This window comes from Propithecus coquereli, unplaced genomic scaffold (assembly GCF_000956105.1).
Source record: "Propithecus coquereli isolate 6110/MARCELLA unplaced genomic scaffold, Pcoq_1.0 Scaffold223, whole genome shotgun sequence".
In the NCBI taxonomy this organism is placed as follows: domain Eukaryota; kingdom Metazoa; phylum Chordata; class Mammalia; order Primates; family Indriidae; genus Propithecus; species Propithecus coquereli.
Genome location: NW_012147523.1, coordinates 4,280,329 through 4,302,345, shown reverse-complemented (window position 1 = coordinate 4,302,345; position 22,017 = coordinate 4,280,329). Strand labels below are relative to the sequence as shown.

At 51.9% G+C, this 22,017-nt stretch overlaps 1 protein-coding gene across 1 annotated transcript in view; it reads left to right on the top strand.

Moving 5' to 3' along the window:
• The window catches only part of POLR3E (polymerase (RNA) III (DNA directed) polypeptide E (80kD)), a 29,369-nt gene extending 8,196 nt beyond the window's left edge, over nucleotides 1-21,173 (top strand). Inside the window, exons 4-21 of the mRNA XM_012644989.1 lie at nucleotides 2,473-2,550; nucleotides 3,258-3,373; nucleotides 3,765-3,847; nucleotides 6,103-6,210; nucleotides 6,566-6,615; nucleotides 7,953-8,072; nucleotides 9,107-9,192; nucleotides 9,491-9,535; nucleotides 9,611-9,702; nucleotides 11,054-11,174; nucleotides 12,924-13,005; nucleotides 14,368-14,427; nucleotides 14,519-14,676; nucleotides 15,143-15,204; nucleotides 15,620-16,137; nucleotides 17,781-17,858; nucleotides 20,022-20,147; nucleotides 20,800-21,173. Coding sequence (XP_012500443.1) covers nucleotides 2,473-2,550; nucleotides 3,258-3,373; nucleotides 3,765-3,847; nucleotides 6,103-6,210; nucleotides 6,566-6,615; nucleotides 7,953-8,072; nucleotides 9,107-9,192; nucleotides 9,491-9,535; nucleotides 9,611-9,702; nucleotides 11,054-11,174; nucleotides 12,924-13,005; nucleotides 14,368-14,427; nucleotides 14,519-14,676; nucleotides 15,143-15,204; nucleotides 15,620-16,137; nucleotides 17,781-17,858; nucleotides 20,022-20,147; nucleotides 20,800-20,856 — 2,040 coding nt within the window. The 3' untranslated portion in view covers nucleotides 20,857-21,173. The remainder of the gene's footprint in view (nucleotides 1-2,472; nucleotides 2,551-3,257; nucleotides 3,374-3,764; nucleotides 3,848-6,102; nucleotides 6,211-6,565; nucleotides 6,616-7,952; nucleotides 8,073-9,106; nucleotides 9,193-9,490; nucleotides 9,536-9,610; nucleotides 9,703-11,053; nucleotides 11,175-12,923; nucleotides 13,006-14,367; nucleotides 14,428-14,518; nucleotides 14,677-15,142; nucleotides 15,205-15,619; nucleotides 16,138-17,780; nucleotides 17,859-20,021; nucleotides 20,148-20,799) is intronic.
• The last annotated feature ends 844 nt before the right edge of the window (nucleotides 21,174-22,017 follow it).

Genomic DNA, 22,017 nt, shown 5'->3' with positions numbered 1-22,017 from the left:
GTACAATGCAGTGGATTTTAGTCTATGCATGAGTTTTGCGACTAGCACCACAATCTATTTTAGGACATTTCTGTGCCCCCAAGAGAAACCCCAAACCTATTAGCATTCAGTCCCATGTACTCCCCACCCCAGTCCCACCTCAGCCCCAGGCAACCGTTCTTACTTTCTGTCTGTGGGTTGCCCATTCTGGACATTTGTGTAGATGGAGTCATGCTGTATGTGGCCTTTTGTGACTGGCTCCTTTACTTAGCATGATGTTTTTAGGGTTCACCCATGTTGTAGCATGTGTCAGTATTTCCTTTTTTTGTGGATGAATAATACTCTATTGTATGGATATACCACGGTTTGTGTATCCATCCATTAGTTGATGGCTATTTGGGTTGTTTCCATTTTTTTGACTGTTATGAATAATGCCACCGTGAACATTCATGTACAAGGTTTTTTTGTTTTTGTTTTTTTTAAGAGACGGGGTTTTGTTCTTTTGCCCAGGCTGGAGTACAGTGGCAAGATCATAGCTCACTGCAGCCTCAACCTCTTGGGCTCAAGTGATCCTCTTGCCTTAGCCTCCCAAGTAGCTGGGACTACAGGCGTGTGCCGCCATGCCTGGTTAATTTTTAAATATTTTTTTTTTTTTTTTTGTAGAGATGGGTCTTGCTATGTTGCTCAGTCTGGTCTTGAACTCCTCGGCTCAAGCAATCCTCCTGCCTTGGCCTCCCAGAGTGTTGGGATTATAAACATGAGCCACTGCAAGTCTTTGTGTGGACACAAGTTCTCATTTCTCTTGGGTGTATACCTAGGAGTGGAATTGCTGGGTCATATGGTAACTCCATGTTCAGCTTTTTGAGGAACTGCTGGGCTATTTTGCACCACTTTACATTCCCAACAAAGGTTAAGTTTGTGTGTCTCCATGTTGCACTTGAGAAAATGAGGCACAGGGAGGCCCTAACCTACACAAGGGGCCTGGGCTGCAGCCCAGTGCTGCAAACGTGTGTTGGAAGAGGCCTGGCCTCCAGGGTCTGCCTTTATAGCCGTGGGCATGGGGGCCTGTCCTCGATTGCCTGCACCGTGATGGTGACCCCCGTGTCCACAGTGTGCTAGGCTCTGTGCCGGCCTCAGCTCCATTTGCGGTGTCCATGCTCACAGCAGCCCTGGGAGGTGAGGACACTCACTCTCAGGGAAGCAACGGGCTTGCCCAGGCACACGGTTAGCCAGTGCCAGAGTGAGGGCTGGAAGCCAGGCCTGTGTGATTCCTCACCTTCCCAGCTCGAGGTCAGGTGATGTCAGAGCTGCCCCCAGCTCCAGCCCAGGAAGCAGGGAGGAGTCACTGCATTGCTATTTAAGCGAGCTTTTAGGAAGTGACCGTTTCCTGGGGCTAGAACATAGTGGATCTGAAACGGCCCCCAGAAGTAGAGTCTGTTTGTTTTCCGCACTGCCACGCCTCCGCCAGGCTCATTCCGGAGGCTGTCCTGTAGCCAGGCAGTGACGGCCGGAGCTGCGGGTGAGTCCAAACCGTGGCTCATCCACCTGTAGCATGCTGTGAGGATGGACGTGGGACGGCGTCCCGGGTGTTCCAAGCGAAGAAACAGGTTTCAGAGCAGCGTATTGTAGTGCAAGCCATTTGCAGAGAGAGAACTTTATACGAGAGGGCGAGGGCCCAGAGAGGGGGCGCTCAGCTTCCTTCATTCTCCAACCTTTTGTTCACACAAGTAAAAAGAGAGAGAACAGGAGCATGAACCCCCATGTCTTGTCATCCAGCTTCAGTGGTGAGCAACACTTGTCCTGTCTTTTTGTTTGTTCTTTTTTGAGACAGAGTCTTGCTCCGTCACCTGGGCTAGAGTGCTGTGGCGTCAGCCTCGTTCACAGCTACTTCAAACTCCTGGGCCCAGGTGATCCTCCTACCTCAGCTTCCTGAGTAGCTGGAACTGCAGGCATGCGCCGCCACCACGGGCCTGGCTAGTGTTTTTCTGTTTTTAGTAGAGACGGGGTCTCTCTCTTGCTTAGGCTGGTCTCGAACTCCTGACCTCAAGTGATCCTCCTACCTTGGCCTCCCAGAGTGCTAGGATTACAGGTGTGAGCCACCGCGCCTGGCCATTTGTCCAGTCTTATTTTCCCTCTTGCTTCTTTGTGGTCTCGTTTCACTTGGCCTTCTGTCCCAAGTGGCCTGTAAACTGGTGGTTAGGGCTTACTTTTCACTCCCACGGCCGTGTTCTGTGGGTTACTAGAGCCATGGAGTGCCTGTCTGGGTTCCTGGTGCTTAGGCGTGTCCCTCAGGAGTCAAAGACATCCTAAAATTGCCCATTGGAAGAAAGCCGGGAGGAACCAATGAGAAGATGACTGCAGGTGGAGACCAGTAGGGGACCTTGTGGTAGGGCTTGTCAGCCCTGGGTCCCTGGCTACTGTCTGGGTTGGGGTCGGAGCTTCTGGAGCCCAGCTCTGGGCAGGGTGTCCTGACAGCTTCCTTCCCCTCCCCAGTACCCTGTGCGTCCAGCCTCGATGACCTACGATGACATCCCACACCTCTCAGCCAAGATCAAGCCCAAGCAGCAGAAGGTGGGGCTGTCCTCTGATGGCATCGGTGTGGGTGGTGTTTAGGGTAGGAGCTGCTGGAGGTGAGGAGATGGGCCCTTTGGGGACTGGAAACCCAGAGAAGGGGTGAACAGAGAATTAGGAGAACCAGCAGCTCACAGGGCCTTGAAAAACTGAGGAAGGAAAGAGTTTCCAGAAAGAACAGGGGTGGGCAGCTGCAGAGAGGCCAGGGCAGCAGGAGGCTCAAGGTGATCTGGAGCCTGGGGTTGGGTTCCCGGGAGGACGCGGGGCTGACAGGAAGAGGGTATAGCGCCTAGACGGGGTGGGGTGACGGGGACAAGAATTGGAGTCGCACGCCCTATGCCCAGTGGTGGCTGCAGCTCCAGCCCCCTGTGGCTTCATGGAAGTGCTGTTCCAATATTGCCAGTTCTGCTGACGTTTCAAGGGAAGTTGGAAATAAGGGTTTTTATGAGAAAAGTCTTGATTTTTAAATATTGGCTCCTAATTTCAATCTTTGGGAGTGGAGTAGGGAATGAACAAGATTGCGTGGACATTTCTGTTGGAACCTCAGATGTGGACGGAAGTCCAGGGTCCCTTGGGGAGGGACATGTGTCAGTCCTGCTTCTGGGCAGAGGCCATCTTAGGAGGTGGCCACAGTGGGTCCATGGGTGGCCCCTGGGGAGCTGTGCCTTGGGGTCCTCATAGCTGGTGGGGGTGATTGGTGCCTCCAGGTAGAGCTTGAGATGGCCATCGATACCCTGAATCCCAACTATTGCCGCAGCAAAGGGGAGCAGATCGCGTTGAACGTGGATGGGGCCTGCGCCGACGAGACCAGCACGTACTCCTCGTGAGTCCCCGGCCGCAAGCCCTCTGTGCTCCTGCGTTCATGCAGGAGCCTTTGAAAGGCCTTACAGACGGTCATCCCTCCCACCCCACTGCTGGGCTCCCCACCAGCATCCCAGCCTTTGGGGTGCTAGGCCTGTGGTAGACCCCCACACCTTCCCCCCAACCTAGCTGGTCCTTGGAGCTCCCACATGCCCCTCGTCTCTTGGTCCACAAACAAGGCCATGGGTTTTCTCGTCCCTGGCTCCCCTCCCGAGGCAGTCGCGGGCTCCCCTGTGGCCTTGGTCCCTGGCCATTGCATCTCAGAAGTTGCCTGGGGTGGTATGGGCTGCACCCGCCAGGCCCTGGCTCTGCGGCTTCCATCCCATTGATGTTGGTTCTTTCTCTGCTCCCAGGAAGCTGATGGACAAGCAAACCTTCTGCTCTTCTCAGACCACCAGTAACACATCCCGTTACGCGGCTGCGCTCTACAGGCAAGGTACCCGGGGCTGGGCGTCCGGCAGGGAGGGAGAGAGGATGGGGCTGGGGCAGGAAGAGGCCTGAGCCAGCCTGGGTCCAGCTTCCACTTCCCCTGAACACTAGACACCTGCGGGGGCCAGGCAGGTGTGGAAATGACAGAAATTACAGATTGTCAGGACTGAAAGTGGCCACCTTCGGGGACTTTTGGCTGGACACTGCCCGACCCAATGGGGTTGGGGCTCCAAGGCCATTGTCCTCCCGGGACACAGATACATACACACAGCACAGCATAACTTTTGGGAGAGAATTTTGTTTTTACATACAAGGTACTTAGGACCCAGCACTTCCATTCCTAGGCGACATCTATCCAAGAGAAGTGAAAACATGTGTCCACACAGACATTTGTACACAGGTGTTCATAGTAACATTATTTGAGATGGTCAAAAAGTGGAAACAACCCAAATGTCCATCCACTGATCGATGGAGAAACAGAACGGCGCGTCCATGCAGTGGCACATTTGGCCATATAAAGGAAGGAAGCACTGACACATGCCGCCACGCGGATGAGGCTCGAGGACAGTGTGCTAAGTGAAAGAAGCCAGCTACACAGGACATGTCGTGGGATTCCATTTACAGTCACGCGCTGCACAGCGATGTTTCAGTCAGCGATAGACCACGTGCGACAGTGGTCCCGTACGGTGATGTGGTGCTGAAAAATTCCTGTCACCTAGTGATGTCTTGATGACCCAGACCTGTGTGGGCCCAGGCTAATGTGTCTGTCTGTGTCTTAGTTTTCAACAAAAAAGTGTAAAAAGTTAAAAAAAAAAAAAAAGTTTTTAAATAGAAAAAGACTTGTAGAATAAGGATATAAAGAAAGAATATTTTTTATCTTTTTGCCATGTTTGTACCATACCTTCTCTGGGTTTAGATACACAGGTACTTACCACTGTGTTACAGTTGCCCGCGGTACTGAGCACAGTCACGTGCTGTGCTGGTCTGTAGCCCGGGAGCGACAGGCTGTTCCACGTAGCCTGGGTGCGTAGTGGGCTCTACTATCTAGGTTTGTGCAAGTACATTTCGATGATGTTCCCATGATGACAGAATCGCCTAAGACTCATTTCTCAGAACGTATCCACATTATCAAGCGACATATGACTGTATATGAAATGTCTAGAATAGGCAAATCCACAGAGACAGAAGAAGGTTGATGTTTACCAGGGGACAGTAGAGTGGAGACTGACCTGTTCTTTTTGGGGTGATGAAAATGTTCTAAAATTGATTGTGGTGCTGATTGCACAACTCTGAATATATTAAAATATGTCGAATTGTACGTTTCTACAGGTGAGTTGCATGTGTCATATCTCAAAGCTGGTAAAAAGTACAAGGTGCTTAGTATTTAGAGTCCCTAAAACAATAAGTGAAACTAATTTGAACACCTAGGAACCAGAATAGAATCAAAAGTAGTATGTCCAGTAATTATAGTCTTACGTGTTGACCAGTATCTCAAAAATGTAATTCTTTAAAGCCACGTCCCTTGCAGCCAGGACCATAAGGAAAAGTCATAATCTTCATCAGAGACCGTGTAGACACTTCTGCGCTCAGCTCAAGCAGGGCTGCTGCTCCAGCACATTGGCACTAGCAGGCAGACTCCTCGACGGGCGGGTGGGATTTTGACAGGAAGAGGTGGAGGAGGAGAGGAGATCCAGGTATAGGGCAGGGGCAGTGAGGGTAGTTTGGCAGAGGCCTGGAACGGAAAGAGCAGGGCGTGTTTCTCTACCTCTATATATACACACACACATACATATATACACGTATACACACATACATATATATGTATACATATACCTATATATAAAAATATATATTTTATATATATGTACATTTATAGATTTTTTCTTTGAGACAGTGCCTTGCTCTGTCACCCAGGCTGGAGTGCCGCGGAATGCTCATAGCTCACTGCAGCCAGTGTAGGCAAGCAGCTGGGGGAGGAGAGTGAGGCCAGACTGGGAGGTGGCCCTGAAGGAAGCAGCTCTGAGCAGAAGAGTCCAGGTTCATGTGTGCGTTGTGTGCTTGCTGTGTCCAGCAGAGCCAGGTGGAGTTGGGACTGGCCCCCAGCCTGGTGGCCCCAGGGCTCTAGATGGGGGGCTGGGGCACGGGCGGGGGGTGATTTGGCAGTGCCTAGGCTTTCAGGGGACTTGGTGACTCCCTTGAGCTAAGCTAGGTGGCTCAGCTTCAGTTTCTAGAGTCACGTCCAAGCCCTTCTTCCTCCTCCAGGGGAGCTCCACCTGACACCTTTACATGGCATCCTGCAGCTGCGGCCCAGCTTCTCCTACCTGGACAAGGCAGACGCCAAGCACCGTGAGAGGGAGGCGGCCAATGAGGGTGAGCGCTGGGTCCCCAGCTCTGCCATCCGCCTGCCCGCATCTTGCCGGGATGGCTTGGTCGCAGGGAAAGTATTACAGGGCTGGAATTATACGATGCTTAGCAACATCTCTGGCTTCTGCCCACTATATGCCGGTAGAACCCAACCCCATAGTCATGACAACCAAAAAGTATTGCCAAATGCCCCCTGGGGGGCAAAACTGCCCCCCAGTTTAGACCCACTGACTTATGGAACTACCTCTTTCTGCAGGAGACTTCACAGGTACCCCTGCCTGAGGCCTCCCTGGTGGGTGGGGTTGAGACGGGGAGTCGGGGGTCCACTAGAGGCTGTAAGCAGTGGCTGTTTCTCTTGCAGCGGGGGACTCTTCGCAGGACGAGGCGGAAGAAGATGTTAAGCAGATCACGGTGAGCTCTGGCCCCGGGAGGGAAGAGGGTGCAGCGTGGGCAGCAGCAGAACCACTTTCGTAGCTCAGCTGCCCAGAGATGCAAGTGCCGGGAGAGTTATGCAGAAAGGGGGCAGGACAGATAGCAGTGCCCATCCTTTCTGAGCCTTCTTCTTGGACCACCTGAATTGTCACAGCTGTACACAGACAAAAGCCCTGGCTGTGTGTGATGGATGCTCCTTGGGCCCCCCTGGAGTTGCCTGGAACAGGAAGCCAAGGCCCAGGAGCCCCAGGTGACCTGCAGACACAGTCTCTGCCATGGGACCCATATCTTAACAGCCAAAGTGCCGTGTCAGTTGACTGATGATTCTGTCCTTACCATGGTGCCCAGAGGAACAGTTTCCATTTTTAATAGTTATTCTTGAATTTTAAAGATTATTTGAAGAATATTAACCTTCCAATTATGGTTTATAAAGTTTTCCCTATTTAAGCATAATTAGGTTAAAATGAGTAGCGTTTAAAGAAAGATGCTGTGTAGATAATGATGCAGATGGTACCCATGCATGACTAAAGTGCTCACATGTCCTCAAGGCCTGGGGAATGCTGGCATCGCTGATGTGGGCGTGGAGCTCAGGCCTTGGGGAGCTTGTCCTCTTCTCTCAGTAGCTTGTTGTGTGACCTTAGCAACTCCCTTCCCCTGTTGGGACTCACGGCCCTTGTTAGAAGCGGCATCCTTGCGCCCATGTGCGTTAAAGACCCTTTTGCTTTGGCACCCCTGGACTCTATAATACAGTGGAAGCCTCTGGGCAGGGCAGGCAAAAGCAAGAAAAAGCTGCTCCCTTGCTTGTGTGGGCAGCTCACAGATGGGGGTGGTTGGAACTGAATTGATTTTCTATGTATGTGTGTGTAGAGAGCGAGAGACAGTGCCTTGCTCTGTCACCCAGGCTGGAGTGCAGTGGAGTGATCATAGCTCACTGCAGCCTCAAACTCCTGGGCTCAAGCCATCCTCCTGCCTTGGCCTCCCAAGTAACTGGGACTATAGGTGTGCACCACCACTTCCAGCTAATTTTACTATTTTTTGTAGAGATGAGGTCTCATTGTGTTGCCCAGGCTGGTCTCGAACTCTTGGCCTCAAGCAATCCTCCTGCCTTGGCCTCCGAAAGTGCTGGGATTGCAGGTGTGGCTATTGCACCTGGCCTTTGGAACTGATTTAAGCGATCCTTGTTGGAAAGAAAGAGGGAGTAGAAAACCTCTACTATATAGGGTTCTCTGGTCTCCTCGCAGGGCCTGGGTCCCTGCAGGCAGCCCAGGAAGGGTCACAGGCCTGAGGGTGTGACTCTCCCCCAATCTCACCGCCAGGTGCGGTTTTCCCGGCCCGAGTCAGAGCAGGCCCGCCAGCGCCGCGTGCAGTCCTACGAGTTCCTCCAGAAGAAGCACGCGGAGGAGCCCTGGGTCCACCTGCACTACTATGGCCTCAGGGTGAGCTGGGCCCGATGGCGTCCTGGGGGAAAGCCCTGTCGCCCAGAAGTGTTACGGTGCGGACTCCTCGTCTCACTGTATGTCAGAGTCCTTCGCAGCCACTCGGTAATACCACAGGGAGAGGATTAAGTCCCGTGGGCAGTCCTTCATTCTAGCCATGCCACTTAGCCAGCATGTGCCCCGAGATGCAAGTCTGCTGTTCCCCGATTGGGGTTGAGGCCCTCTGGGGTCCCCTTGAGTGTGGGACTTTGCGGGGCTTGCAGTGGGGCTGGTGTTTGGTTACATACATTTCAGGCAGCATTGGCCGGAACACAGGCCAGACACTATCTGGTGCTGGAGGATCAGCCATCTGGAGGATGCTCCAAAGTTGCTATACTCGGTTTCCATCTCATGTGTTGACTTGAGAACCTAATCCTTGAAACTGTGTATCAAGTGAGGGAAGCAATTGAATGTTAACTCCCAAAGACACCAGGGGCTAGGGCTCCCTAGTGGTTTTTGGAGGAAGGAGCAACTCCTGATTTCTCTGGAACCTTGTGTTGGCAGAGCCTTAGACTCAGGGTCAGACTTCCAGACGCTCTGCTATTTCCTATTGTGTAACCTTGGGCAAGTTACCTAACCTCTCTGAGCCTCAGTTTCCTTATCTGTAAGATGGGAATCGTAATAATAGGACCTCTCACAGTTATTATGTTTCGAGGATGAGATATATGCAGCCATTGGAACACAGCCTGGCACATCCTAGGTGCTCGATGAATGTTAGCTGTTGTTTTAGTCATTGCCAGTAGTGCTCCTGCATTACAGCCAGGGCACTGAGGCCCTGGTGCTAGGGCCCGGCAGATCATAAAGCCAGGAAGGTAGGTGGCTGAGGCCACGTCAGAGGCCTTGGGTGCCATGCTCAGGAGGCTGGACGTGGTCCTGTGGCTGGCCTTGGTGCCGCACGGTGAGTGGCAGGAGTGGAAGGTTGAGGAGGCCTTGGGGGTGGCCGAGGCCTGGGGCATCAGCTGAGGCTCCTCCCACACCCTCCTCTCCCCCAACAGGACAGCCGCTCTGAGCACGAGCGCCAGTACCTGCTGTGCCCGGGCTCGAGTGGGGTGGAGAACACGGAGCTCGTCAAGTCACCCAGGTGGGATGGGCTGGGCCAGGGCCCCCAGGAGAAGGTCCCTCCAGGATGGGTCCTCCCTTGGGACTGTGGCCCTTTCTCTATCATGGGGGAGGGGCAGGGGGCCCCATTGTCCTCTGGAGGGGGCCAAGAAGATGAGCCTGGGAAGAGATGATCCCCTTGTTCTGTGGAGTGTTCATCTTGTGAGCTCGGGGCTGCTGGGGCCTCTGTGCCCCCTCCCCAGACCCTCACCCGGGGCTGCTGCTGAGGAGCTTCAGCCTGGATACAGCCCTTGGCTCTGACCCCTGCCCTCTCCCCGCAGTGAGTACCTCATGATGCTGATGCCGCCCAGCCAGGAGGAGGAGAAGTGAGTAGGGGGGGCCGGACTCCCCTCCCTCCCCTGGGCCAGCCTCCTCTAACCCGTCACCTTCACTTTCAACAGAGACAAGCCTGTGGCCCCCAGCAACGTCCTGTCCATGGCCCAGCTGCGCACCCTGCCCCTGGCCGATCAGATCAAGATCCTAATGAAGAACGGTGGGTGCCACCCTCTGCCCTCCCGGGGGCCCCACTTAAGCCTGGGGAAGTGGAGTCTGTGGGCCAGTCTGAGGACCAGGGGGCGAGGCCGGCGGCCCCTGCGGCCCAGAGTCTGCCCGGCTTTGCAGCTCCGTCCTTGTCTGGGAAGATGGCACATGACAGCCATGCAGGGGGCCCCCGCAGACGGGCTGAGGGCCCCTTTCCCGTCCTCGCCATCGCCTGCTGTGAGCTCGGGCAGGTCGCTAACCTTTCTGAGCTTTATTTATCTATAAAAAGAGACTAATGATAGTTCCTAGGGGCTGATGGGAGGAATCAGAGATGACAGAGCCTTGCATGTGAAGATGAACTAGGGGGGTTTTTTTTGGAGACGGTGTCTCGCTATTTTGCCCAGGCTGGCCTTGAACTCTCGGGCTCAAGCATGATCCTCTGGCGTCAGTGTGAATAGCTGGGACTACAGGCGTGCACCACCATGCCTGGCTAATTTTTTTTTTAAAGAGATTCTTGCTATGTTGTCCAGGCTGGTCTCAAACTCCAGGCTGGTCTCAAACTCCTGGCCTCAAGCAATCTTCCTACCTCAGCCTCCCGAGTAGCTGGGGACTGAGGCACAGCCACCACACCTGGCTGAACTAGAGTCACTTTAATAACAAAGTGCTTTCACTTGCGCTATACTGTGGCACCCTTGCCAGACTCGCACAGTAGGGACTGGTTTCCTTTTCTCAGAGGACTCTGAGGGCTGGAATCTTTAGGGAGCTTGTAGCTGGCGAGTAGCAGACCTGAGCCTTGAACTCAGAATGGAGTCCCAGGCTCTGGGCTCCTCTGAGGTGCCCCGTGAGGTCTCGGGGCCTGAGTCAAGAGGGGTGTGCCCTGCTGTGTCCGGGGCTACCAGGGTGCCAGGCCGCTGGGCTTCCTGCAGAGGACTGTGGACCTTCCCAGGCCCTGCCCAGTGCTCACTTGTGTTGGGGGCTCCAGTGGTTGGGGGTCAGCAGAACGGTGCTTAAGGGTACCAACTCTGCAGCCAGGTGCCCTGAGTTCAAATCCTGGCTCTGCCACTTCCTGGCCAAGTGATCATAGGTGAGGCCTGAGTAGTAACAGACCCCTCCTACTGAGGCACCCCTCAGTCTTCCTCAATGGGCACTTCCTCATAGGATCCTCGGAAGGATTCAGCGAGGTGCACAGTGCCCGGCAGGTAGTAAGCAGACAGTGAATGCCAGCTATTCCCCTTACGGGTGTTCTTACTATTGTTCACATGCTGGGGTTGTCACGTGACCTTGAAGCCATACAGATGTTTGGTGGGGGAGCAGGGAGGGCCAGGCCACCTTCCCTTGCCTGACATCTCCTGTGTCCTCCTCAGTGAAGGTCATGCCTTTTGCCAACTTGATGAGCCTCCTGGGCCCGTCCATCGACTCGGTGGCTGTTCTGCGTGGCATCCAGAAGGTAGCGATGTTAGTCCAAGGAAACTGGGTGGTGAAGAGGTAAGTTGCTCTGTAGCCTCTGAATGGAGCACTTAGTCCATTTCAGTTTAATGTCATCACGGATGTTTTAGGGTTAAATCTGCTGTACTTTCTGTTTGTCCTGCCTCTGTGCTTCCATTTTTTCCTGCTAACTTGGAAGTTATTCTCCCTTGGCTCATAAATTGGTTACCCTACAGCATTTGGCTTGGCTTCATGACTTACCCAGTTTAGTACTGATGGCCACTTTTTGCCTGCTTCCAAGATAGTTCAAAGATCTTAGAATATATTTATCCTCTTCCCCAGGCATATATGTGTTGCTGTATTTGTATATTTTAATTCCCTATTTTAAACTCCACAAGACATTGCTGTATCTGGTTGATCAGTATTGTTTCGATCTACTCGCATATTTACCTTTTTAATTCACTCATCATTCCTTTCTGGATCTCTGGGTTTCTATCTGGGATAATTTCCTTCTGCCTAAGAATGTAGTATTTTCTTTAATGCAAGTCTGCTGGTGATGAATTTCCTTGATTTTTGTTTCTCTGGAAATGTCTATTTCACCTTTGTTCTTGAAGGATATTTTTACCTAGTATAGAATTCTAGGTTGGCAGTTATTTTCCTTTCCACACGTTGGTATAATTTCACTGTATTCTGACTTCGTTGTTTTCTGTTGACGAGGCCATTGTCAGTTTAATTCCGTTCCTTTGAAGGTAGTCTCCCTTTGTTTCCGTCTGGCTGCTCTTAAGAATTTGTTTCGGCTTTTTAGTTTTATTAAGATGTTTCTTAGTGTGAATTTCTTTTTACATATTCTGCTGGGGTTCCTAGGCCTTAAATATGTAGCTCGGTGCCTGCTAGTGGTTTTTCTTCTCCTGTGATTTCTTCACTAGACATCAGTGTCAAGGGAGTGGAGACTGTTTCGACTTTCTGCTGTATCCCCAGTTCCCCATATAATGCCCAACACACAGTAGACCTTTGGTAAATACAGCGTGGCTCTGTTTATGCATACTTGAATTATGTTAATTCCACATGGTATTATAGAAAATACGTTATTATTAAGACACACTTGTTTAAGTAGTGTGGCGTAAGGTGAACAATCTGACAAAATGTGAATTGCTCCAAATTTTTTAAAAAAGTAATTCATTGCAGAAAGCTCATCATTTCAGCTGGCTGGCCAAATATTAATAAATTGCAAAGTGTATTCACGTTACTGCCACGTGGTGGCGCTCTTTCACCAGTGAACACGACCTTCAGTACCTTGCGGCTGTTGTCCTGACTTATGCTAGTTTTCCAGTATGGGAAGCCCTTTGCAGTGGCACGTCACTTGTTAAATGGAACCACCTGTATGTGTTTATGCCATGAATAAATGAAAGCTTGGAGGGGCTGTCTCATCACCCACCTGCCAGAAGTCTCGAAGCAAGGCAGCCAGGAGCTGGGGTTAGAGCTGAGCTCCATGGCTCCACCCTGGGCTCTGTGCCTGGTGCTGCACATGCCGCCCCTTTCTCAAGGCCTGGCCTGAGCCCGATTCTCCCTGAACGTGCAGGGGCCTGGGCCAGTATGCGGCTGGTGGGTTGAGAAGGGTTAGGAGGAAGAACTCTCAGGTGTGTGCTCACAGAGCAGGCTCCTGAGGGGAGGTGTCGGGGCTCAGGCCTGCACAGGCCCATGCTGGAAAGAGGCATGGCCCGGGCTGGGCTTCAGCTCAGAGTCTAGATGGCAGGCGGTGGCCGGGGCTAAGGACAGGGACTGACCTGCAACCCCCACCTTCACTGACAGTGACATCCTGTACCCCAAGGACTCGTCCAGCCCTCACAGTGGCGTGCCTGCCGAGGTGCTCTGCAGGGGCCGGGACTTTGTTGTAAGTACCTGGGGCGCTCTGGCCTCATGGGGGGTTTGGGAGGAGGACTGGGGACGGGGCAGGGCTTCCGAGGACCTGGGCTGAGTGGCAGCAGCAGTGCTCTAGCCGAGGGCAGGAGTGTGTGAGGAGGCAACGCTGTGGGGGCTCTGGACTCTCTGCCTGTCCCTCCCTTTCTCAGAATCCTGGAGTCTTGGGCACAACCTCTGAGTTCCTCTAGCTTGGGGGGTTGCAGAAGGGCTGCATTCTGGCCAACGAGCATGTTTCATTTGGCCTTCGTGGTGTTCTAAGGATAATGCCCTGGTTGTCATTTTCCACAAATCAAAATCATGATACAAACCAGATTTCTAGCTGTCGTGGATAATGGGACTGTGGCACCACTGGGGCCACATCCCTGCATGGCGCTGACCTTGTAGGGAGCCCACAGGCCCTGGTTCACCCCAGTTCTGGGTGCCTCCATGTCTCGAGTCCTTCCACGGCCCTGTCCCACCCACATCCAGAACTTAACCCCCACCTAAGACCTCTGAACTCTACTGGGACCCACACTGCCTTCCTTGGTGTCGCGCTTTGTGTTGCCTGAACTGTGTCTCCCGGGCACTGCCCGCGTGCCCCTCGGTGTGCCTGTGCGCCAGCCCGGTCGCACAGGGCAGCCCTCACATTGTTTGAAGAGCGTCTGAACAACACTAGCTCCTTTAGGCAGTTGGTGTCCAGGTGCCCAAGCAGTATATTTGTGTCTCTGGGGGACAGCACGTGGCCACCCCAGGCTCACCCACCCGAGCAGAGTGCCGTCGTCCCCACGGCCCCTGCCTGCTTCCCTCTGGCTGTGCTGTCAGAACTGGGGGCCTGGGAGAGGGTCTGGGTGCCCTCTGAGTTACCATAAGCGACAGTCAGTTGTCCTTTCCCCTGTGTCTCTGAGACATCCACTGTCATCTCTCCCAGGCACTTTCCGAAGCAACTGGTGGGGGGGGCGGGAGAGCTGCCGAGGCAGAGTGGGGGTTATAAGGGGCCGTGAGCTTCTGGAACGAAGAGCAGCCCCCACTGTGAAGTGCCACCTGTGCAGAGCCCGAGGGAGGGCTGGGGTGCAGCCTGGGCCAGAGAGGGCATTGCCCGCCCCAGGGAGCATTTGGGTCTAGGTGGCTGGGGTGGCCCAGCTGGAGAGAGCCCTGCAGCTGCTCTACAGAGGAGAAAACAGGCTCAGAGTCCCGAGTGATGACTGCCATATGCCTGGGAAGATTCCAGGCCGGGAGCCAGACCCGGCTCTGCGTGAGGTGCTGGCTCCCAGGAACTACTAGGTGGGTTTGGGGGACGGTCTTAGGAGCAGTCAGTCCATGGCTGCCTCCTGGAACATGCTGCTTTTCCCCTCAGATGTGGAAGTTCACACAGAGCCGCTGGGTGGTCAGGAAAGAGGTGGCAACGGTGACGAAAGTAAGTGCGTTGTGGTCTGAGGCCCAGGCCTGCTGCTGGAGGGGGCGGGGGCTCTGCCTCACCTCGGGCTCTCCCTCTGCCTCCTGCTCAGCTCTGCGCCGAGGATGTGAAGGACTTTCTGGAGCACATGGCTGTGGTGAGGATCAACAAAGGCTGGGAGTTCGTACTGCCTTACGACGGGGAGTTCATCAGGAAGCATCCGGACGTGGTCCAGCGGCAGCACATGCTGTGGACCGGCATCCAGGCCAAGTAGGTGCCTGCTGGAGCCTGCAGGGTGGGAGAGGGACAGCCCTATCTCCCGGGAGGAGCAGTTGGGCGGACCTGGGCAGTGAAGGCTGGTCGGGGTCCACCTGTACCACGCTGCTCCTCCACACAGGTGGACGTTGCTGGCTGATCCCAGAATCCTTTGAGCACAGGCCAAGACAGAACACAGCGCTGCCATGTTCTGAGGGGTTGTGGGGTGGGGGAAGCACTCAGGAGCAGAACACTGGTGGAGGACGGGTCGGCTTAGGGCCTGTGCGCTGCCGGGAGGGGCCCATGGGGGAAGAGGGGCCCATGGGGGAAGAGGGACCCCGTGGGGCTGGCTGTGCTCCATGCCTCTCCCGTCTTCAGGGACCAGCATGTGCTGGGGCTTGGGGGTGGGGGGTATGTTTTACTGTGTGGCAGATACTAGGGGACATGGTTTGAAGTTGAGAAAATTTACTCTTCTTTTCAGATTAGAGAAAGTCTATAATCTCGTAAAGGAATCCATGCCAAAGAAGCCAGATGGACAGTCAGGTGCGTGAGGGGCTTTGGGCTGGGCAGCCCCAACTGGGACGCTCAGGCCTGGACCAGGGACGCATGGCTCTTACTGTTCGCCACCCTTTCTGGGCCTTCTTCCCCGCAGCAGCACCTCAGGGGCCATGTCTGGGTTCTGGGCCCAAGACCTCGCCCTGTTGGGTAAACAGAAGATGGGGGCCCAGGAAGAGCTGGTGGCAGGAATGTGGCAGTAACCCATGTGCACTTGACTCTTGGGATGTGGGAATTTGATTTTTTTTCCTAGTTCTTTCTTCCCTCATCATTGGGTAACTCAGTTCCCTGAGTGAGGCGGTGGGGAAAGACAGGGCTGGGCCACCAGCTTCCATCCCCCCTGCTGGACCTTTGTCTTCGGGGGACCCTGTGCCTCCTGAGCAACACTGCCTCCTTTTCACAGGGCCTGCCCGGCTGGTCTCTGGGGACCAGCGGGTCCAAGTAGCCAAAACCAAGGCCCAGCAGAACCATGTGTTGCTGGAGCGGGAGCTGCAGCGGCGGAAGGAACAGATCCAGGCGTCCTCAGTCCTGCCCGGTGTGCGGATCAAAGAGGAGCCTGTGAGTGAAGAAGGAGAGGAAGAGGAAGAGCAGGAAGTGGAGGAGCCCATGGACACATCACCCGGTGGTGGCCTCAACAGCAGGCTGGCCAACGGGCTGCCTGCAGGGCGGGCAGCAGGCGGGGACAGCTTCAATGGGCACCCACCCCCAGGCTGTGCCAGCTCCCCTGTGGCCCGGGAACTGAGGGCGTTCGTGGAGGCCACCTTTCAGAGACAGTTTGTGCTCACCCTGAGCGAACTCAAGCGCCTCTTCAACCTGCACTTGGCCAGCCTGCCCCCCGGCCACACGCTCTTCAGCGGCATCTCGGACCGCATGCTGCAGGACACGGTGCTGGCCGCCGGCTGCAAGCAGATACTGGTGCCTGTAAGTACAGCCTGCACCTGCTGGGACAGGCAGAGAAAAGGAAGCCACCCTCAGGAGGGCACCTGGGCAGGCATGACCTTCTCTGGCACCAGGGAGCGGTGGGAAGCCTGCTCACCTCGGGAGAGGCCTGGGAAGCCAGCTCTCTGGAGGCTCTTGGGGCCACGGGAGGGCCAGCCTTGGAGTGAATCTCTGCGACGATGTTGGTTTTTGTAAGACTTTGGTAAGGGCTATTGTAAATGAGATGTCTGAAGGCCCTTCCCCACAGCCTGGACTATGGCAGGTTTCCCCTTCCTGGTGTCTAACCCCCTGATGGCATCATACCAGCTGGGCCACTGTTTGCAGTGATTTCACTTCTCTTATCATTTGATCCTTTTTGCCATCTGCAGATGAAGAAACTGAGGTTCTAAGAAGTGAAATGAACTTGTTTAAAGGTCACACACCTGGGAAGTGGCAGAGCTGGAATTTGAACCTCAGTGTAGTGTCTCCTTGAATCCTTTCTGCTTCACCCAGAGCCCGGGCCCTCCGCTTATGCCTGGGACCTGCTCTGTGGCCTTGAGCGGGGGTATAGCAAAGCACCCTGGGCTGCTGTTCTGTCCCTGATGGGGCCATGACGTGGGAGGTGTGTTGGAGGCTGTTTCCCTTCACTGAGGTGAAGAGCCAAGCTGCAGCCTGAGGGAGGCCGTTCTGGTTCCTTCCTCCCAGGTTTTGCCCAGACCTGGCAGCAGAGCGGGGTGAGGTAGGGCTATGGCTATCTCTTAACAAGGGAGTGCTGCCGTTTCTAGTGCCAAGGTCAGGAGAACCTGCAGCCTTGGGAGATGTTCTGAGGCCAAGGCCCATCCTCGTGTAAGTGAGGAACAGAAACTAGGACAAGAGGCCCTATGGATCCCAGGCTGCCTCGGGGGTGGAGGGGGGAGGGTCATCCCTGCTGCCCGGGGACCCCCTTGGTGAGGTCCTCTATAGAAGCTGCTGGGGTCTGGGGATCCTGCCTACCTCTCTCTCTGAGCTGGGCCAGGCAAGCGAAAGTACCTGCTTGATAGTGAGCTTGTTATGTTTAAAGCTCCACCTAGAGCTGTAACAGGTAGTAACTATAATTGTTATGTTATGGAACCCATCAGTCTGGGTGTCCCCTCCATCTGTCCCCTCCTCTCCAGGTACCCAGGCCTGTGCCACCCTTTTCCTGGTCTCCCTTTGGACAAAGTGGCATGGATTGCCTGGGAGTCAGGCAGTGCCTCTAACCCGTGCTGACACAGGCCTTGGGGGAGCCACTGAAAGGAACTCCCAGGGTGCCCCTAAGGAGTTAAGAGGGTTGACATCTTAGGGTGGGAGGACACTGGGTATTAAAGCAGAGTTGAGTTTGTGCCAGGCTCATGGGGAAAACAGGAAGAACTTGGCTTCCCCACTGTACCGAATACAACTGTGCATCTCACACTCCTCTCCCTAGAGCCCTCTAAGGCCCTGGGGCACAGTGGCTGCCTCCCCATGGTGTGATGAGGAAACGGATGGCAGGTTTTATGGCTGCCCAAAGCCCCCATGGCTGGGATTGGAACCTGTGTTTCTACAACAGGGCTGGTGCACATTGAGGGGGGTGAGGCAGGGAGGTGGACCCACATGGCACAACCAACTCATACATGGGCCTTGCTCAGTTTCCTCCACAGACTGCTGCTTCCCCGGATGAGCAGAAAGTGTTTGCCCTCTGGGAGTCTGGAGACATGAGTGACCAGGTGAGGTGATCTTTGCTGCCATCTTCCCCAAGACTGGGGGAGAGGATTCTGGGAGGGTTGAAGCTTTTGGGGAGATATGCACCTGGAGTGCAGTCGTGTAGGCATTTCAGATTTTCCAGCCACTCCTGATCTTAAACATTCTCCCTCTCTCTGCTGCCAAAATGGGCTGGTTCCATCAGAATCTTTTAAAAAATACATAGATTCTTTACTTTCCACAGGATCTGTTTGGAAAATGTGTATATGTATATATACACACACACATTATCCGGTTCCCTTCAGTAGGTACGGAGTAGTGTCTTAGGTGATTCTGGCGCCAGCAGGGCTTGCGAAGCACTGATGAGCTCCATTTCTCAGGTGGCCTCTGACAACGGGGCTCAAAAGGATGCCTTATCAGATCTCAGATCCTGGATTTTTAGGTTGAAGACACTGGTCACTTTGCCTCTCAGCACACCCTGGCAGGGAGGGTCACAGGTGACCAGTGAACAGAAATGTGAATTAAGCTAGCAGTGCTGTGTGGGTGTAGTGCAGAGTCAAGGACCCTGAGCTCCAGAGACTTCCTTAAATGGTGACCTCTCCTAAACTTTAAAGATTGGATTGTCGAGATGCCAGTCAGTCTTGTCCTCCTAAGGTGTGGTGAGAAAGGGAGTGAGAAGCCCGCCCGAGTTCTCTGTCCCCTTTACCTCTATGAGGGAGCTGACTGGTGGGCTGAGGATGTGAAGGGTGGGGCCTTTTGGCCAGAATAGAGACGTCTGGGTTTCCTATTCCTGACGTACTCTGATAACTAAAAAGAAAAAAAAAAAAAAGTAGTAAGTTTTAAAAAAAACACATAAGACTAAAAGCTTTATGGGGAAATTTGCCCTGACCTGACTCCCACTCCTCAGGAACGATCACTTTTTAAACTACCAGAAGATACCACTAAAAGTTACTGCCATTTTTAAAATTATTATCAATGGGCTTCCCATTGTGGCTGATGAGGATTTGGCTTTCAGCCATTGGGAGAATGTAGAGGGGTAGATAGGTATCTTATGCTTCTTTTTTTTAGCTAAATCAATTACAATGCTATAAACAGCGATAATTGAACAAACTGGAAATTTGTTCACTGTAGGGTCAGATGCTACTTCCTGTTTTTACTTGCATAATTTTCTGAACACACACATACCAGTGTTGATACCTTTCTTATGATAACTATTTTTTGCTGCTCCAGTGTGACTGGCTCTTCCTTCCCCGTGTCTGTTGCTGGCTTCTAGTCTTGGCTTCTTCCTTTATTTTAGCTTCTAAGGGGGCAGAAGAGCTAGCTGCATTGTTTCTTAAGATAGCTTTCTTTTGTCCTCATACATTATTGTTGGTCTGGCACTAGAACTTTAAGGGACATTTACTCTGAATTTAAGGTATTCTTCCATTCTATTACATTTTCAGAATTTTTTGTAGTTGAATGACATTCCTCTTCTTGGTTCTTTAAATTTGACCTCTATCTTTTCCTTTATCCCAAACTGATGAGTTTTTCATTATGTTAGTCAATTTCAGATGTGCCCTGTATATAGGTAGGTCATCAGACAATTGGGTTGTTCTTAGGAAATCCTACAAGTTAATAACTTCACCTTTTTTCTGTTCTTTCGGAATACTTATGTCAGATGTTGGACATACTAGATTCAATCTTTATCTTATATTTATTTGGGGGCATAATGCATTTTATGGCATCCTGTTTCATCGATGCAGTGGCATGTTTGTCAAGACTTTAAACCAGTTTTGACACTGTCTTCTCACTTCCATGCAGTTTAGATGTGGCTTCCCCTGCCTGCTAAATCAGCTGTCGCTGTGTTTTATCATGCAAAATATGTTTAAGCTGCTCATCCTCTGATGTCTCTTCACCAGGTCTTTTGTTCTGTGAGCATACAGCCTTTGTATATCAAGAGATGACAAATTGGCCAAACTTCCTCATCTTTAAAGAGATGGGGTCTCTATCGCGCAGGCTGGAGTGTAGTGGTGCCTTCATAGCTCACTGCAGCCTTGAACTCCTCCTGGGCTCAAGCGATCCTCCTGTGGGCAAGGAATTTTATCAAAGCCTGCAATGTGGGGTTAGGTCCACGGCTTTAGGTGTCTTGTTTGGGAATGTTTCTCTATTAGGTTATTGTTTCCCATAATAACATGTTTTTGCTACTAAAGCATCGACAGGTTTTGCTTGAGATTTTTTCCAAAAATTACCGGGTACGCAGAAACATGATCCAGTCTCGGCTAACTCAAGAGTGTGGAGAAGATCTAAGTAAACAGGAGGTGGATAAAGTGCTAAAGGTACATCCATTTTGTGCATGACAATACTCAAAGGCTTGGGCTTAAGAGCGAGGGTGTCCATGACTGGCTCTTACCTTTGTCTTGGGCAGCTGACAGTGTGTGGGGAGGATTCTAGTTTGATACCCCTCCTCTCACTGTGTATTAAATCAGGCTTCCTTGGGGCTCCTCCCCAGTCTTGTCTTCAGCAACTGGTAACGATCGGCATGGGTATGGGGGCACATGCGAGAGTACTGATCTCTTCAGACACTATAGTCTCATGGGTCACAGGCCTGGGTTACAGTCCTGATTCCACCCCCCTTTGAATTTTGGACTGTTCTCATGGTTGTTGCCATAGCCACATACTAACACTTGTACTACTTTCAGTAGAACAGTTTGAATTAGTTTATAAAGGAATACCATCTAAGTGATACTATTTATTAAGCACCTTTGTTCTGGCCAACTTCTTAACAGTATTTATATCTTGTGTTTATAGAGCACATTCATTTTATAGTCCCTCACTCTTAAAATATTTCTGAGGAAAGGGTAGCTGGTAGTTATGACAGCAGTGTGGTTAGGCAGTTCTTGATTTCCCATTTGTATTCTACCCATTAATAATCAAGTGTCGATATTCTGTGAAAATCTGTCCTTAACCTGCTTTTCTCTCACTCCATAGGATTGCTGTGTAAGCTATGGTGGCATGTGGTACCTTAAAGGGACAGTACAGTCTTGACAGTAGTAGCAGACCACTAACCCAAGGAATCCAAGCCCAAGGAAGAAGGGCAGAGCCAGAAGTAGAGTCTCGACTTGCTTCGGAAGACAACAGAGCAAGAGGAACTGACCAGCTCATGGCCTGTGGCACTGCATGGTCCAGTGGACAGAAGGGATCATACTTAGCCAGTGGCAGGGTCAGCTTAAGTTAGATCACTCCGGAGAGACCAGCTGGGACATTCTGTGCAGTACAATTTTTGAAAATCCTGATGTATTTTGCTTATTACTTGGTTTCATTCTCATAGTAAAGTGAGTGTACACTGACACAGGCAGGATGATGAAAATCATGGTTTAGTATTTTCCTTTTGAAACTTAGACCTTGTTGGCATTAAGTTATGTTTACAAGATGAGGGAAACCTCAAAGTTTCTAATATTTAAAATGCCTAGAAGACAATATTATCTATCTGCTAAGACCTCTGCCAATTTCATTAAACAAACCAAATTGAATTGTTTCACTGTTGGGTTTCTGTGGCCACTTTACCTTTTACAACAGTCTACATTATGTAGCAGTCTCAACTGTTTACATGAACCATAGCAAAAAAAATTAGAATCAAATCCATCTACTCTTAATGTTTGCACAAAGATGCAAACAAAACCAGGTAAGTATGGAACAATGTGTAAGTGAGGTTATCACTTTGATGTAAAAATTTCTATTTTGTGTATTTTTAAAATAAATAACAACACTGAAATGGCATGGTGCTATTGTCTGAGCTCGCAAAGCATTACATTTACTTAACAGGAAGGGAGAACTCCTCAGAGCAGTGCTGTCCAGTAGAAACGTGCTAGTCACATATATAAGATTTCTAGTAGCCATATTAAAATAGTAAAAAACAAGTTTTAGTATTTATTTAGCCCAAAATATCTAAAACATCAACATATCAAAAGTAGTTAAAAAAAAAAAAAAGTCTTCAAATCTGGCATTTTTACACATACAACACTCAATTTGGACTACCCGCAGTTTAAGTGCTCAGTTGCCATGTGTGGTTAGTGGCTATTGCATTGGACAGCATGGCCCTAAAGGAAGATGGGAAAAATAAGAGTAAACTGGGTTGGGTGAGATGTGAATTTTGGTACGTAATTAAGGCTTTTGCCATCATCTCTCATATAGTACAGTCACTGAAGG